At 32.6% G+C, this 17,158-nt stretch overlaps 2 protein-coding genes and 1 long non-coding RNA gene across 11 annotated transcripts; 1 reads left to right on the plus strand and 2 right to left on the minus strand.

The window, feature by feature from the left end:
• Window positions 1–4,306: 4,306 nt before the first annotated feature.
• LOC101206373 lies at window positions 4,307–7,805 on the minus strand. Of its 6 annotated transcripts, none has more exons than XM_004140687.3 (7): window positions 7,631–7,805; window positions 6,662–6,803; window positions 6,499–6,561; window positions 6,364–6,411; window positions 6,200–6,253; window positions 5,145–5,202; window positions 4,307–4,633 (listed from the first exon to the last, which is right to left on the minus strand). In XM_004140687.3, the coding sequence occupies exons 2-7, from the start codon at window positions 6,746–6,748 to the stop codon at window positions 4,590–4,592; spliced, it is 354 nt and encodes a 117-aa protein (XP_004140735.1). In that variant the 5' UTR covers window positions 6,749–6,803; window positions 7,631–7,805; the 3' UTR covers window positions 4,307–4,589. The 6 variants fall into 6 exon arrangements, with proteins under 6 accessions (XP_004140735.1, XP_011651199.1, XP_031738310.1 ...); XM_011652897.2 differs by having other exon boundaries at window positions 6,662–6,814; XM_031882450.1 differs by having other exon boundaries at window positions 6,662–6,909; window positions 7,631–7,781.
• Window positions 7,806–10,009: 2,204 nt separating this feature from the next.
• Window positions 10,010–11,110, plus strand: LOC116402688. Its single transcript, XR_004215193.1, has 2 exons — window positions 10,010–10,134; window positions 10,623–11,110. It is a non-coding gene; the product is annotated as an uncharacterized LOC116402688 (long non-coding RNA).
• LOC101208390 (E3 ubiquitin-protein ligase MARCH2) lies at window positions 10,387–15,785 on the minus strand. Of its 4 annotated transcripts, none has more exons than XM_031882445.1 (9): window positions 15,666–15,785; window positions 15,462–15,534; window positions 13,432–13,684; window positions 12,956–13,027; window positions 12,793–12,866; window positions 12,527–12,665; window positions 11,905–11,985; window positions 11,710–11,799; window positions 10,387–10,884 (listed from the first exon to the last, which is right to left on the minus strand). In XM_031882445.1, exons 1-9 carry the CDS (start codon window positions 15,754–15,756, stop codon window positions 10,801–10,803), a joined length of 957 nt encoding a protein of 318 aa, XP_031738305.1. In that variant the 5' UTR covers window positions 15,757–15,785; the 3' UTR covers window positions 10,387–10,800. The 4 variants fall into 4 exon arrangements, with proteins under 4 accessions (XP_031738305.1, XP_011651201.1, XP_011651203.1 ...); XM_011652899.2 differs by having other exon boundaries at window positions 10,453–10,884; window positions 15,609–15,760; XM_011652901.2 differs by lacking the exons at window positions 15,462–15,534; window positions 15,666–15,785 and adding an exon at window positions 15,336–15,425 and having other exon boundaries at window positions 10,453–10,884.
• Between the last annotated feature and the right edge of the window lie 1,373 nt (window positions 15,786–17,158).

Below are 17,158 nucleotides of genomic sequence, written 5' to 3' on the forward strand. Positions count from 1 at the left end.
GAAGTACTTAGACTTTGGAGACTCTGCAGATATGGGTTTTTAAGTGTAGAGATTCCAAATTAATGAAATCATTATAATATACAAGTTTCAAATTGAGGGGGTGCTCCTGATCAGTTCGCAACTTAGGAAAAGAGGCAAAGTTTCGTGCCATGCCAGTTTATTTTACTTTGTTTTCGGAGGAGGGCGTTTGATTGTAGAAATGATAGGCTCTTTAGAAGGGTGAAGAAGTCGCGTAACAAATTTTGGGAGGTGGTGAAGTTTAATGTCTTCTTGTGAGAATTCGTAACCCTTTTGTAATAATTATGACCTTAGTTTGATGTTGCTGGTAGGTTGTGTTCAGGGACAAGTGGTGGTGAGGTTTAATAGTGTCTTGAGCATCGGTTATGAAAGCTTCACTTCTTAAGAATAATAATTACAACTATAATATAAGTTACAATAATGTGATAATATAACATCACCAGTCAAATATATTGATTTAGGGTTTAGGGTATACATGCCACCACCAACTAAAATCAATCCATAGGGGATTGTGAGCAGAAATCATGCATGTTTCCAAATAGGGTTATCAGAGATGAACAGATTTTGAGTAAATCATTCTTTTGATTTCTGGGCTGAATGGCGTGTGGGATGCCACTGGTCAAAATTGACTGTCCACACGCCCAAAAAAGAATTACCAAAACTGTATGTAGCTTCGCCTTCACACTTCTCTTTAAGCTACTTCAATGATATAGTGAAATTATCCAAAATGGTGCACTCTAGGTTTTACATATTAAAAATAGAACAATTTTTAAAAATCATTAGAGTCCTTCTCAGGCCTTCTCGGCCAAGATCAACACCTAAAAATATCATTGTTTTAAACAAACCTTTCATCTTCAAATTTGCTAATCTAGGTCCTCATAATTTCAGCCGAGTTTTTCAATTTGTTTGCTCTCAAAATCAATCAAATTCACTCTGCTCAAACCTGTTTAGTGCATTCTCTATTGGCGATACTTAGCTCCATATAATGTGCATGAGTCGCCAATTGTTCAAACGTGCGAGGTTTTATTTTCTGCAAAATATAAAGGAGTTCTCAATGCATGCCTCGGGTGCTCATCTCCACTGCATACAGTTTTGTGAGCTTGTCTTTGCAATCTAGGCTAAGAGCTCTTCATCAGTTAATCTAGTCGATGACTAGCTTCCCCTTCCGTTGTTTAGTGTTTGTCAACTCCATTATGTCAACAATACATCGGGTGTTGTAGAAGATATTAAGAAAGTCCCTCTCAAGTTGCTCCCAACTATCAATGGATTCAAGCTCCAAGTAGATGTACTAGTCGAAAGCATTTCCTTTAAGAGTTTGAACGAATTGTTTCACCAACAAATCCCCTCGCGTACCAACAGTTTAACATGTTTCAATGAGATGAGCAATGTATTGTTTTGAGTTTCCCTTTCCATCAAACTGTTGGAACTTAGATGGTTGATATCCATTCAGCATTCTCAGATTGTCAATCCTCTTTATATATGGTTAGGAATACAAAGAGAAAGTTTGAGCAGGTTCACCATATTGAGTTTTGATGGAGTTTGCAATCATCTTCTACAACTACTGGACAAGCAATGATGCAATTGAAGTTGACTTTCCTGCATAATTGCCTTTCAATTGTTAATATTCTTGATGGTATGTGTGTGACTTGATTCAGCAGCGTTACCACTCTTGATGTGATTCTTCAACGATGCAATCTAGTCATCCCTTTCTTCAACGACCTTCATGAGCATGTAGATCTTCTTTTCTAGCTGAGTCATTCTATCTTCACTTGTATCCATGGTCATCATAACTGACATTATATTTGGATGAGGCATCTCCTCATTTGAGCATTCAGATGACGAAATTTTTTCATCATTCACATTATTTTCTTTGATTATAATTCCACCTTTTGGTGACTTGGACAATTGTTTCCAAATGTTCTTTGCGACCTCAAAGGATGACATTTCCTCATATGATTCAGTTTTCCTGTTTTTCGATGTCGCTTAAAGCTTTGGAAGTATTGCCTTGAGATGTCATGATTTCTTTAGATGTTTTTCAAAAGAGAAATAGATGAAAGGTAGAGATGGACCCACTGCGCGTGCCAAATTGTTCACATGAGACTTTCAGAGAAATGTAATTTGTGGAATTGAACTTTGTTCACATAAGACTTTCAGAAAAATGTAATTTGTGGAATTGAACTTTGTATATTGATTTATATGGTGTTGTGGATACAATCCCTAATATGTACTCCTTTGATGTTTTCTCTCGAATACAAATTAAAACTTATAACTTCTTGATATTCGGTCTTTAGAAAGATATAGTTGCAAGTCAATTTGAGCTTCGATCTTCTCGAATCCAAGAAAAATTTAGTCTTCCAAATCTTCAATCTTTATGAAGACGTGGATGAGCTTCAATTCTCCCTTCAACTAAAGATCTTCAAAATGGATGAGAAGCTCTCTATTTATAGAGAATTTTCATGGGCCTTACATAGATTTGGGTCTGGGCCAATTTTACCTGTTGGATTTGAACTTGAGCCCATTTTCCGGCTGAACTTGGCTTGCGCCTATTATCCTAGCCTAATTTTTACATCGAGGGTTTGAATTATGTTGAATATGAGAAAACTTGACTACCCAAACCCAATTAAATTATGAATATTATCATTTTGGTGTGATGACGTGGTGCGATTTAATTGGCCAAAATTTCTTATTCAACAATCTCATTCAAATTTTTCTTTATAATTTTACATTTGATTTATATTAAACCGTATAGAATAATTTTGAAAAAGAAAAAAGCTCACAACTCCAGGTGAAATAACAAAAATACCCGCGATTAATCGGCTACATACGTGCAAGCGAAAGGGCTTCTAATTTAAACAATAATATAATATAATCTAAAAATCGTTTAGATATTGATACACAACCATTTAGATCTTAATAAACGATCATTTTGAATCTATCATGTACTAATATCCAAAACGATCTCGGTACATGATCTTGTACCATATCTAAACAATCTTGATATATGATGTTTATATCTGTCACTTATCTGTTTCTCTTTGTCTATCTGGGATAGACAACTGATCATTTAGATTTTTGTCACGATAGTGTAGTGAAAAAGAAGAAGAAAAAAATATGAGAAATGATGAACAATGAAGAAATTTTAAAAAGGGAGATGAAATCTCGAAGAAGAAAAAGTGGAAATACGAAGAATGAGGGGTAATAATATGAAAAAGATGCGGAAAAATTCAATACTTGTCGAGCGAAATTCAAAACAAAAAAGAATAAATATGAAATTTATGAAAAAACGTTTTCTTTTACGGGTTGTAAGCAGGCTTCATGGCTTTTTTTATACTAATTGTAATTATTTTTGCATTTTGTTATGTAAATTAACCTTCATATTTTATTCTATGTACGTAAATTAACCTTATTGTTATTATATTGAATTTAGCCATTTTTATATATTTCACTGTGATTTCAAAACAAGATTTGATCTCAATTCAGATCCTAAACGTCTGTGGTGGTTCTATTTCCTCTTTAGTTAATTCTTTAATTGTTTGTTAAGATTTAACTTGAATCTATTTCATTTTATACTAATTTAAAAAATTTGCAAAAAAATTTGTATAAATATAATTTATTGGAGCTAAAGGGTGTTAATGACATTTACAAGTTGTTAATTAATTATTAATTTAATCATTTTACTATTTCTAAATATATTAAATCAATTTGTGATATTTTCAAATGAAAATTTATAATTTGCTATTCCTCTCATTAGCCCAATGTTAAATCAGCAAAATTTTATTGTTAATTAATTATTAATTTAATCATTTTACTATTTCTAAATATATTAAATCAATTTGTGATATTTTCAAATGAAAATTTATAATTTGCTATTCCTCTCATTAGCCCAATGTTAAATCAGCAAAATTTTATTGTTAATTAATTATTAATTTAATCATTTTACTATTTCTAAATATATTAAATCAATTTGTGATATTTTCAAATGAAAATTTATAATTTGCTATTCCTCTCATTAGCCCAATGTTAAATCAGCAAAATTTAACCAACAATGTGACCACCCGTTAGATATTAAATCTTTTTAGGCTAAACTATAAATTTTATTTGCGGAGTCACCATCATTTAACTATTTTTTTAAAAATCTTTTTAGGTTAAAATTCAAATTTAGACTCAAAATTACAAATTTAGATATTAAACTTTATTAGATAAAATTGAATGTCAAAGGTTGCATTAGATATAAAAGATCAGATAGTTTTTAAAATCTTCAAATATTGAACTTTTAAGGGTGGCAAGATGAAGGTACATGGTCTAGAATACACAACATTTCAAAGATCTAATACAACACTTTTAGATTTGACTTATAAAATAAGTCATAATATGTCGACTGTGATCAATGGAAAATATGAAATAGATCAATCTAGTTACCATTCTCCATACAGTAGATATTCTTAATGTAAGCACAATAACAAATCTCCAACCTGAGCAATTACATTCTAAAAAACAAAAGAAAATTGCTCATACCTAGACAGGCATTCAACAACAGTGAGATACAACAAAGCACAAGCGGCAACTGTTATTCATTCATTCGAAGTTGCATATTCATTTTGAGCAGTTCCGCCATCTGCATGAATAGAATAAAACATATATTAGAGTTGCTGACAATGAACGAACAACTTCTCATTTTATCGGATAAGTAATAAGTTCGGTCTTTGAACTGTCAAGATTTGTATATATTGAATTATTTTTAGTTTCAAAAGTTTTTAAAGGTCTTTGAAATAATAGAATTATTGTGTTTAATCTCTAAACTTTAAAAAGCTTTTAATAACTTTCAATTTTATGTTTAATAGATATTTGTGATTAACTATTGACGTCAACAATCACTTGGAATTGTTTGAAATCTGAGGCAACGTAGCTATCATATAATACCATGGGCAGGCCAGGTAAACGTGTTAAACTACAAACCTAATGACAAATACATATTAGTGTTTTTTTTTTTCCGCAAGCACGATTAATGACAAATACGTGTAAGCAGATTAATTACAGTTTTAAGGACTAGATAAACACAATCTTGAAAGTTTAAATATCTATTTGAGGTTGGTTAGTTTCAACTAAAGCTTCAATAGAAGGCATACCTTCGCCATCTGATGGAGCACAAGGAGACTTCCTGTACCGTGTTTGCTGTTGTGTTGGCTACGGAAGAAAAAAAAAAATTGAAATCGCATTAGTCCTTTCTGATGATAGAATTAACAAAAGAACGGGCAATAAAAAGGAAATTACAAAACAAATTATTTCCCAATAATCATACAGATGCCTTGACAAATTAACATACTAACGCATTTGGTAATCACAGCACCATCCTTCCCAGGATTAAGCCACGTCTGCTATTTATTTTCGACCTTTTCAATCATATTGTCTGATTTGATTACTCAAGCTTATTCACCTATAACTTCTTGGAAAACTTTTCTTTTCTTGGGAACCTATATGGTGTCACAGTAATTGATTGGGAATTGGTGGATTTGGTAACATGATGCTTTCAATTCATTCCGTACTTTCAAATGTTCAAATTTAGTCGCAATATATATCTTTTACTTGTTTGTTTCTCTCTATGTAGGCTTTGACAGACTTGTTTTTAACACATCTCTATCCAAAAACCTCCTCTTGCTTATCCTTTGTTTTTTTAGAAAATGTCTTATTAAGTACAACTTGGGTAGGGGGATTTGAATCCGGGATCTCTTGTCCTTGGAAAGATACAGATATCAATTAAGATGAGCTCATGTTAGCGCTTATCCCTAGTTTCATAGTCTTTCATGTATTTTTTTTTTCAAACATATACTTTCTTTCACCCAAAAACAACTCTCCCTAGTTTATGCTTTTGCCAACCAATTTTTTTCCTCCTTTTGCCTTTATGGAAAAATGGTCTGATATTCTAATATTAAACTAGATACTAAAATTAGAAAATTGAAAACAAAATGGAAAAGAATTGTTATGCCTTAAACTTTTATTCAAAAGGTCAAGCCAAGGTCTAAATTTTGAGATGGAGAAGCACTCTCTTCAGCACATGTTATCACTCAAAATCTCTACCCTAAAATAATATCAAAGGTTGTCTCTAGTTGAGATGAAGACCATATGCATGACATAATGAAGAGTATATTTCTTGTTCAATATATATATAGATATATTCTTTAACCTGTAATTTCGGCCGAAGAGCTTCTAAAGGTCCTTTCGGCTTCTCAACTCCTTGCTACAATCGGATAAATTAAGAATGATAAATTAGTTGATTAGTATAGCTATGCAAAATTATTCAAAATCAAGTAAAAATGGCATATTGATATAAGTTTCTAATACAACTACCTTTCCCAATGCCCAATCAGCAGAATCAAAATAAGCACGTTCATGATCCTGAAGTTGGGATTCAAAAGCTTTAGACACATATGTGAAAGGATGCATGATCTCAAGAATACATAATTTTTTACAAGAGAAAAGTACCTTAGAAATGAGTGGTGGCTTCTTGGGAACAATTCCTCCATATTTTTTCTTTATAACTTCCTCCTGTTGTGAAAATTAGCCACCAATTTCAAATTGATAACTTTGTAATAAAAATCTAGACGTTCTTATAAAAAATTTAAATATAATTTATGAAGTTGCAAACCTCTTTACGAGATGACGACATAGATTCTTCAGATCCAACATGTCCATCTCCACCCACTCGTTCGGCCTCTTTGATATGCTCAGACATGATTAACTAGAAAAGCTCAGGTAAGCAGCAACGCCAATAATTATAAAATTGCAGCCTGCAGGTTGACTGGTTATAAGTCAGAAGCAAATGAACTGGCAGTATCTTTCACTGAAATACCAATATAAGAGCTAGCTCCAATTTATAGATGGGCAACCATTTCTCTGAAATGGAACCAACCCACTTTTTAGTCGACAAACAGAAATCATAGACATAATATGACAATACTTCATCCATAGAAATCATACCATCCAATATCAGAAACAGAAAGATCTACCAGTCAACCTTCCTTAAGCTCTCACTCACACCCACACAACATTAAAAGAACCAAAGATAATAATAAGGAAAGTGAAATGCACAGCAACATATAATAATAACAAAAGAACTTACGTAGATTTCATTATTCTTATTTCAATAGATGCAGATTCCAAATACCTAAGTTATGAACTTCCAGTTCCAACTACATTGTTCACTCCCCTCTCCATGGATCCACGTTTCCACCCACCGTACCACCATATTAATCTTGAATACTACCTAATCAACTTTAAAACTAAGAACAACAGGATGCTGTTACTAGTTTCCAAGCAACAACTTGACATACAGCTAAACCAGACACAATCCAACGATATACCACATTATATTTCATTTCTCGGAAACAGAGATGACAAAGATCATTTTTAATTCCCAAAATTTCTTAATTGAATTAAATCAGAATCATAAATGCATCAAAAAATTAATATATCAACAAGATAGGAAAAGAAAATAAGAGAGAAACGGATAGAGAATAATCAGATCCAGAGAATATAGAAGAAGAAGAAAAAAAAAATTTAGTGTGAAACATATTGTAATGGAGAGCGAAAAAGAGGATTGAAAAAGTAAAATTACCTTCGAAGCTGCGAAAATGGCGATGGGGGAAATTAGGACGAAGAACGAAGAATTTTCGAATCTCCGGATCTAATCTGCTCGAAGAACGGCAGATCCAAATTATTTGTTTTGTTTTGTTTCTTTATTTTAATTTTAATTTTAATTTTAAAATTTTTAAACCCTTTCTTGTTTGTTTGTTTGAAAAAACTTTCTATTCCTCAATGTAAACGGCAATTTCACATGCACTTTGAACAAAATAGTGAATTTGACTCTTTTTCTTTTCTTTTTTTCTTTTACTAAAAAAAGCATATCAAAACCTAAAAAGATTGGAAAGAATAAAAATCTTTTATGAGTTGAAAAATATGCTTTGCATGGACGGACTTAGATTTAGTTTTAAATAATATAATACACATTAGTGGAAAAATGACATGGATAGCTCAAAATGGAAGACCTAATTAAATTTGATCTAAGTTTTTTAAAATAAACGCTTATTTAGCATTTTGTATACGTCATCTCTTGTGAAATTAAGAAAATTTCTCTAATTTTTTGCTTCTTCTCCCTCTCAATCTGCATTTTTTTAAGTCAATGATTTTGTAACCACCAACTTTTCTAAATTAAGTACGGTCGTCATCAATTGAAAACACTTTTAAAAGAATAATAAAAAAATAAAAACAATGCAAGATCTAACCATTTTATTAAGTAAAAATGAAATAAAACCTAAAAAACATGGATGATCACTTGAAATCCTGTAGTTTGAAAGCTCTTTTTGGTAGGACATTAAAAAGATTGAATTGATAATGTAAAATAGATATAAAGATTCGAGATATTGAACGAAAGACTTATGATTGTGCATAAAGGAATGCAATTAGAATATTCAAGAGAATTCAGTAAAAAATTCTTGAAATATAAATCTCAAGAAAGAATTGATTAATAACTTTTAACACAAGAAGAAATTATGGGAATGCAATCTTGTGAAGTAAAAGACATTCAAGAAACTAAATTCAAGTGCAATTGTGAGGAGAAATTATTCTTCAAAAATTCAATTAACAAACTGTAGAGATCCTTGAAGAATTATAGCAGTAAAAGGCATTGGGCACTGTTTTCATAAAAAATGCCTTGAAAAACCATAATTCTTGGTCAATTAATTGCTTGATTTCCATGATTAATTTTCAAGTAGAGTACTTAGTGTAAGAACAATGAGATTCAAATCAAATTTTGATTAGGCAAGATTGACATTAAACCTTATTAAGTAATACCCCTAATTTCTCAATTATGGATATTGCATACTAAATTTAAGTTATCAAATATAATTCCAAAGACATTTCTTCAATTCCTCATCAAAATTCACTTCATTCTTTGTAACAATTCTTTAGAGTTGATGGTTCCGTAGGAGCACACATATCAATCATAAGGTTAGGTTAACTTCAGTCGAAGCACACATATCAATTATCAATCATAAAGTTAGGTTCACTGTTCAGGTCGAAGCTCGAGCGAGAAAATTATGATTGCAATTGGAAATCCAAAATTCAACCTGTACATAACTAAAATTAAATTAATAGTTTTGGACAAACAAAATTATTGATTAAACCCAGTTTACTCCTCCAAATGCTTACCCAAAATTTTCACTTCACAACCTGGATGGAAAACCACAAATCGATTCAAGAACTTCTCCAAAGGGAACCTTCAGACCAAGGAAAAGCCCCAACTTTAACCCTCAAATTATCCTTAAATTTAGTTCTGTAATGGGTGGTGAAACCCAAAACAAGACTTCACTAATTGCCGAAAAACTCACCCAAAACCCACCGGGGAGGAGATTGGACAGAGGGAAGATCGGCGCAGCGGGGCTCGGCGTTGGAGGAGAAGCTCGGCTCGCTCACGGCGTGCGGCCCGGAGAAAGAGATGGCGCGGCTCACAGCGTGGAGACGTCGTCGCTCACGGCTACTTGACAGACGGTCGGCGGCGTGTGGGCGAAGCGGCTGGACGTGGTGTCGTGGGAGGGAGTTGAACGGCCAGAAGCAATAGTGAGCGTCGTTCAGCGTGAGGAAGAAGAAGGAAATTTCCTAATTTCTACTCTCTTTTATTCAATTGCACGTTACCCTAACAAACCCTACCTTTTAAAACAAATAAACAATCATAACAATAATGAAAACCACTTTCATTAGAAAAATGATTGAAAAGGCAAATCTGCTAAGAATATATACAACATCCAAGCTAATTAAATTAGAAATTACCTTGAATTTTGGAATGTTACAAATTTGCAATATGTTCTTTTGTTTATGGTCCTCCTTTTCATTATTCTTCTTCTCCTCTCAAATCAAAGATGGAAGCTAGAATGTGAATTAGAGTAAGAAGAAGAAGCAAGAGAGAGTGGAAGAACAAGAATCAAACACAAAGAAGAAAATGAGAAACAATGCAGATTTGGTAAGGAAAAAAGATGGAAGAAGCGCAGTGGAAGGAACAAAACTTCATGGAATTATTAGGGCCTCGCATGCTTTTCATTAAGTCCCTGGAAAGAGATCATCTGTGTAAACTTCCTTTAATTTCTTTTAATTTTTTTTTAAGAGTAAAGATTTTAATCATTAACCTTTTAGTTGAGATATATTGAGTTTCACTATTAATGTTTCTATTTTGTATTAATGTCTCTATTTTGACTAGTAAATTTGATTTTTTTTCATTTTGTTTTGCTATGTTATACACTTAAGATTTTCCATACAATTCTTTCAAAATGTTTTGATATTTCATAAGCAAATAATTAATCTAAAATCTTTCACAACAGATTTAAGAGCAAAGTTGGCAGCCATCAATAAATAAACACACCATTTAAAAAAATTAAAAAAGGAGAAAAAAAAAACTAATAAACACATATCCATCCTTGAAAGCAATACTGATTTTATACAAATCAAATCCAAACTTTCTAACGATTACACACTTTATACATTAAACAGTGAGCCAACGATTACATGGAATAAAAAGTTAGATTTTAACCAAATAACTTACTGCTGCTTCTGCACAGATGTGAACTTCATTTGAGAAAATAATCGGTTGGTCGTGATCGTCTTGCTGCAAGAACCATAAACAGCTTGTCACTCACAACTTCCTCACAGTGAAAGGCGTTTGGTGACCTACGCAATTTATCCAGCCATTTTCCATCTCATCGTTTCCACTATACGAGGGACCAGGCCAATGTACTGTTATCTCAAGTGGATTAAGTGCGATTGAGAATGGTTTGTCGATTCACTATTGTCACCTAATGTTGTGAGTTGAAGACGGGGAGCCTAACAAAACAATATGAGAAGGTTCAAATGTAGTATTCGATATATGTAAACAAATAACTAGAACCAATTTTCAGAGATATGCACTCTCCATATGTTTATCATGGTTGGTGTTCTGATATAGGACAGTACAGTCATAACTTCTTTTCCTCTTAAGAAACATAAAGCTTATTATTGAAGAGTGAAAAAAAGTACAATTGATGGACCCAGTGACACTCTTTTCTTTTGATTACTATTCTTTTTTGATAATCGTTTACTTTTCACAAAAGTTGTACCAAAAAAAGTACACAGACCCAGTGGCACACTGACACTTTTTTGCCAATCATTGATTTTTCCTTGAAAGTTTGGTATTTTGAAGCATTTCAAAAACTTCAAGGCTACTTGTTAAGGTTTTGAACCTTCACAACCAAAAGGAACTAAAAAGGCATTTATTCTAACCTCTTTTCTTTTTGCTGTATAATATTCATGGACTCAGGTGCTTACCATGATATTTCTTTTCCAAATCATGGGTGATCAGTTTTTATTTATTTGGAAGAGACAATTTGAACCCTGACTTCTAGTCGATGACATATGTCTTAACTAGTTAAACTTAAACTATTTCAAGTAGACTATGATCATGTCAGGGTAGCTTATATGCACTAAAACTATATTAAACCAAAATATAGTGATTATAATTAGAAACATGGTTAAACAAAAGAACAAGGTTTAACACAATGGCCAACAAAATTCATATCTACCCTAATTTGCATGAACCCCATTGAAAATCCGCACAGTTCATACGATGAAATGTTGTTCAAAACAAATCTAGAAATAGACTGCATCACTAACCTGATAACGATGCCGTCGTTGAATGTAAGTAAATGCCTTAACCATGACGTATATTGGTAGAAGAATCCCAACAATTCTCAAGATCAGCAACTGAAATATACAGCACACGAACTTTTGGTTCTTCACTGGTCTCAACAATAGAAAAGGGCCAAGGGATAAAAAAGTAGATGAAGGAAAACCGAGAAACAATCTTACCATTAACAATGTCCATGAATACCCTCCAGCACCACTAATTACAATTGGTAGAGTATGGCGTAAAACGAGAAGAGCAATAAACTACATATATACAGATATGATTAGAAGTTTCAAACAGGTGATTGTTGGTCAATCCAATTGTCTTAATGGTACAAATATGAGCAAGGAGACCACAAGTTTAAATCCTATTTAGTTAAGTGATTTGATTCTCGTTTCATTCTCATCCTTGCTTCAAAATGTTATATTTCTCTATCCATCAACTTTAATATTATATTGCATCTCCTAAACTTAGAATAAATACTATGTACTTTATTTTCATTAATATTTGACGACCCCACACATATTCAGGTAATGAGAAAAACACTTGTCCATGCACACATATTCAGGTAATGAAAAAAAATGTATCTCAATAATTCATTAAAAATTTTGGTCTTTATAGAAAGTTCAAAGAATAAAATTTAATTTCTATACAAAAATTCATCATAATACTTTTCAATTAGCAAAAATAAAAAACCTTAATACTTTTCAATCTGCTTCTGCAGAAACCAAAGCCAATTATCGAGCCGCTTAAATTTGTAAATAAGGAAACTGAAATGAAATAAAATGAAGAGGTAGGGAATACAATTACTGCAACCACACGGCAGCACAATATGCTTCTTGGAGAGGGAGCGAAAAAATCATCAAAGTCAGAATCAAGATACTCGTGGTCAGGCATACCTGCAGGTACATGCAGGTTCAGTCTAGACATCTCCCAACTTCCCCTAAGACCACAAAATTCAATGATAGCACTGTTATATAAAATGAATGAACGAGATTTGAATAATAACATATACTAGAGAAATTGCATGTGAAATGAAATGCATTATGAATGAGTGGTAAATGGATAACCTGAAATGTATTGGTGAATTAATATCTCCATAATAAAATACAGGGGGAGGTGAGGTATACCCTGGCTTAAAGTCCTACAGTACAAGAAAAAATACTCCTTACTAACGTAAATTTAGCCATGCAGTAACAACAATTAAAAACAAAAAAAATAAAAATGACAGACCTGGTGGCAAATCTCACAGATTGTATCGCCTTTCTCATTGCACCACCGCTGGATGCACTTGCGATGAGCATACTGCAATTATCAACACTAATTGGAAGCTAATTATCAAGGTGAACCAACTAAATTAACACATGAAAGGAATAAGGTTTGGAAAGGGAAAGGAAACCAAGAATAGCACAGGATGCTTTATCCATGCAGGAATCTGATCCTACTCTTTTCAGTCCAGTAACATGTACATTTATACTACTTAATAGGGTACCTAACTTAGCAAGTGTTTTATAGCATATTATAATATGCAGGGAAAAGATTTGGAGAAGAAGATAAATTTGGATACTAGATTGAATGCAGCAAAAGTTGACAGGAACATTGTTGAAAGCAGTTTATAGCCAGCCATACAGTTTGGAAAAGAGGGATTACAAAAATAGCTATCTGAGTACATAGTAAAACTAGTTAGCATTGACTAGACTAAATCTAACCTTCAAGCTGCCACAGCAAGAGCATGGTGTCTCCATTTTTGAGCCATCATCCTCATCATGACAAATTCTGCACTGAACAATACTTGAAGGTGACACAGATTCGACATCAATGTTTGACGAAGATATCATATTATCTGCATTTGCATTTGTTGAGGCCATAGGGTGACAAATTCTGTTTTTTCTCTCAATAGTAGCTTCAAGGTTTGATTCAGTGAGCAACTGATCCACCAACAGCCCAAAATGATCTCCCATTCTTCAATGACCCAGTAGATATTGATAAGAATGTCAATAAAGTAATATAAAACAAGCCAAATAAAATATACCACTATGTAGGTCAGTTTTGTTGCTGCAGCGATCAACATCCATTGGAATTCAGATTGTTTCCCAGCATAATATATTCATACATATTAGCAGAAAATAGAGAAAAAATAGAAACTTTGAAACTCCTGGAATTTAAATCCCATGGAATGATGAGATTCTTGGAGATGAATTTCTAGGTAAAAGAAAAATACTTATTTAAAATCGTTGTTTTTCTAAAATTGGCTTTAGAGTGGGCAAACTCCATCCAATTGTTCAGGAAGTAAAGAAACTAAAGGTTTGGGCCCTTGGAGCTTTTCACCTTTTTGGGCCCTTAGAAACTTCAACTGCTGTAGAAAAGTTGCAACTGTTTATTCTTTTGGGAAGTTTATTTTGAGCATAATGCTATAGGTCCAACATAAGAACTAAGAATTATAGATGTTTATGTCCCACCCTATTTTCCTAAGTTAAGATAGAGGAGCAATTAAAAAACTAATTCCAAGAGGAAAGAAGTCCCTTTAATCAATAAAATAGATCTTAGTTTGACAAACAAGCAAGAACATGTAATATAGCACTCCAGACAACTGAAAAACCAAACATTCCATATCAGTTATCCTTTTAAGTTATCTTTTTTAGGAAAAAGAGACAAACTTTTCATTGATACTCGAAAAGTTACATCAATGCTCTAAGTACAAGTTCATTAACTCCAATGAAAAGGCCTTGGAGATGTTTGGAGGCACCCTCCAAAGTTCGAGTTTCAAACCTAAGGTTGAAAACTTATCTCATTTGGAAGAAACACAACTTATCTCATTTGGAAGACCTAAGGTTGAGAACTTAGGTCTTGTTTGATAACCATTTGGTTTAAATTTAAGCTTATAAACACAACTTCCACCTATAGGTTCCTTTATTTTGTTATCAATTTTCTATTACAGTTGTAAAACCCAAGTCAAGTTTCAAAATAAAAAAAAAAAGTAGCTTTTGTTTTTGGAATTTAACAAAGAACTCAATTGTTTTATTTTAAAGAAAAACAAGTAAGATAATTGGAAGAAACAAGCATAAATTTCAAAAACCAAAAAGATCAAATGGCCCTTAATAATTTAAAATACTTGTGAATAGACAAAGACTTCAAAAAAAAAAAAAAAACCAAACAAACAAAAAATAAAAGTAGTTCCTATAGGCCACGAACTTTAACTCTTATTTTTCCCCAAAGAAAGTAGTTTCTAAAACCTCTGAACCGATTCAGATGTTTGAACTCATCATTCATTGTTTAAGAGTGAGCATAAAAACATTATTAAAGGCGTGTTAGCTTCTTCAAGCTTTGGCATCACCTCATCTCATTATAAAAATGTAAGAATGAAAGAAAAAATGGCATTCAAAACACCAAAAACACCAAGCAACACGTCAAGGCAAATCAATAAGATCAAAAGGTATAAAAACTCAAAGAACACACACACGACACAACATAGGAAGAGACCGACACTGGCATACCAAACAAAAACAAAAACCCAGAAAGCAAAACCAAAGAAATTCAAGAAAACGGCAACCCAGATCAAGAAAAGTTTAAAATTAACGAAAATGCACAAAAAAAAAAATACAATGTCAGTAACCTTCAAACAAGCAGCACCATGATTGACAATTGAACAAACACGTTGCAGACAAAAACTTACGAACAGGATGTGAGTTAAGATTAAATGCAAGAGGAAAAAAAATAAAAAGGAAACAAGAATACTTACAAAAATGGGAATAGAATTTGTGCGATAGAAGAAACAAACAGTATAAGCCTTCTTTTTCTCGTCCTTCTGTTTTCTGAAAGAGGAAGCAAGAGATGGAGTGTTATTAAAATTCCATTTACATTTCTAAAAGAACATTTGATAACTTACAGTAACCCAAATCAACAAACAACAGATTATTTATAACGAAAAATGGATTGAGAGAACCAAAGTTTGTGCTCTTCGAATGTAGCGGGAGAAGGAGAAATAAGAGAGATTCTTCCAACCGCAGGAGGGACCCAATAGGAATTTTCTTCATAAAAAGATATCTTTTCGCCGTTTAACAAAGGAAAATGATCACAAGTAGAACACTTAACAAATATTTACGGTTTTGAGTCGTTTTTTAAAATAACAAAATAAATTAAGGTATTTACAAGCTATAGTAAAATTTTTTGTTTAAAGTTTAACCTACAAATTGAATCCCTTCCGAACCAATAAGAGGGTGAGCCTCTTGTTCAAAACTTGGATTCAGTTCTTATGGGAACAACATATCCACTAACCCTAAAACTAATAGGAGTGAATTCCGTCTTGCATCCTATGTCCCTAGCGATCCACTCGGTCTTACCCCTGAAATGGAGGCTTGTTGGGTCAGCGCCGTTAAGCTACCCTCACCTATGCAAATCTAAGGATAATTTTGTATGAACAAAAGTTCATAGTTAACTCAGAACTAAGATTAAGTTACCTAGGTCATCTATAATCAAAATAGTCAGTTTTATACACTTAACAGTGTTATAACTTAAAAATGATTATTTCTTGATTCCGATCTTATGTAAACTCTTTACATAGGATGCCTACACTTTCATGTCTCTCCATGAACGATTCAGGATCACATCATTATTTATACTAACTACATAGCGAGCTGCATCCATAGTGTTTTCAGAATAAGACACTCAACCTTATTCATATACTATAGATCATTTGGGCTATATACTCGAACTTGATCACGTTTACGCCACTCTACATAAAGTTCAAGTTTACACTAGATAGCCTCACGACCTTAGTTTATTGGATTCAAGATTATAGTATTTTATTTTCACTAATAAATCCTCAACAACCACTTTATTGAATAGAATATAATTTTAAACTACAAATTACGAGTTTTAGGACATAAAATCCAACATATAAAACATTTAAGCTATAAACTCAGTAAACATTTAAATAATTTATTTCATCAAACGTTTTACGACAATTCCTCAAACACCAGCTTTTCTTTGTCTATAACTCAAGAATCAAATCCTTAGAAGATAACAGAGCTAAATCAATACCAAATCCAAACCTCATCCACGATAGTAGAGTAAGATCAATATTATCGAACCAGCCTCAGAGATGGGCTTCCCTAATTCAACCTCAAAGATAAGTGTCCCCACCTCAAATCCTTAGAGATATGTGTCCCTACCTACAAATTTCTCTACGCATAATGTCTTACCTCGTAGGGCTGTAAAGATAACTTGGTATAGACTAAAACATATTTTAAATCTCAAACCTTTATTAAAAACAATAACCCACCATGTTTAAGAAATCTTTTGCATTTAGAAAACCTCATAACCATAAGTCATGCTTATCAAATACATTTATAAACTAAAATGCTCATAAATCAGTTCTATTTCCTCTTAGTAGCCAAACATACACCTCAACAAACACATGCTTATCAAATAATTTAA

This window comes from Cucumis sativus, chromosome 3 (genome assembly GCF_000004075.3).
Source record: "Cucumis sativus cultivar 9930 chromosome 3, Cucumber_9930_V3, whole genome shotgun sequence".
NCBI classification, from domain to species: Eukaryota; Viridiplantae; Streptophyta; class Magnoliopsida; order Cucurbitales; family Cucurbitaceae; genus Cucumis; species Cucumis sativus.

Excerpts from the sequence above, each read along its gene's own strand:
- LOC101206373 (XM_031882449.1), bottom strand. The coding sequence starts at position 6,748 with ATGTCTGAGCATATCAAAGAGGCCGAACGAGTGGGTGGAGATGGACAT. Across the intron at positions 6,254-6,363 it reads CTGATTGGGCATTGGGAAAG|CAAGGAGTTGAGAAGCCGAA; the intron begins GTAGTTGTATTA and ends ATCCGATTGTAG. Across the intron at positions 4,634-5,144 it reads TGCTCCATCAGATGGCGAAG|ATGGCGGAACTGCTCAAAAT; the intron begins GTATGCCTTCTA and ends CTATTCATGCAG.
- LOC101208390 (XM_031882445.1), bottom strand. The coding sequence starts at position 15,756 with ATGAAGAAAATTCCTATTGGGTCCCTCCTGCGGTTGGAAGAATCTCTC. Across the intron at positions 15,535-15,665 it reads TTCGAAGAGCACAAACTTTG|AAAACAGAAGGACGAGAAAA; the intron begins GTTCTCTCAATC and ends TTCCTCTTTCAG. Across the intron at positions 11,800-11,904 it reads ATTCATGGACATTGTTAATG|TTGCTGATCTTGAGAATTGT; the intron begins GTAAGATTGTTT and ends TGTATATTTCAG.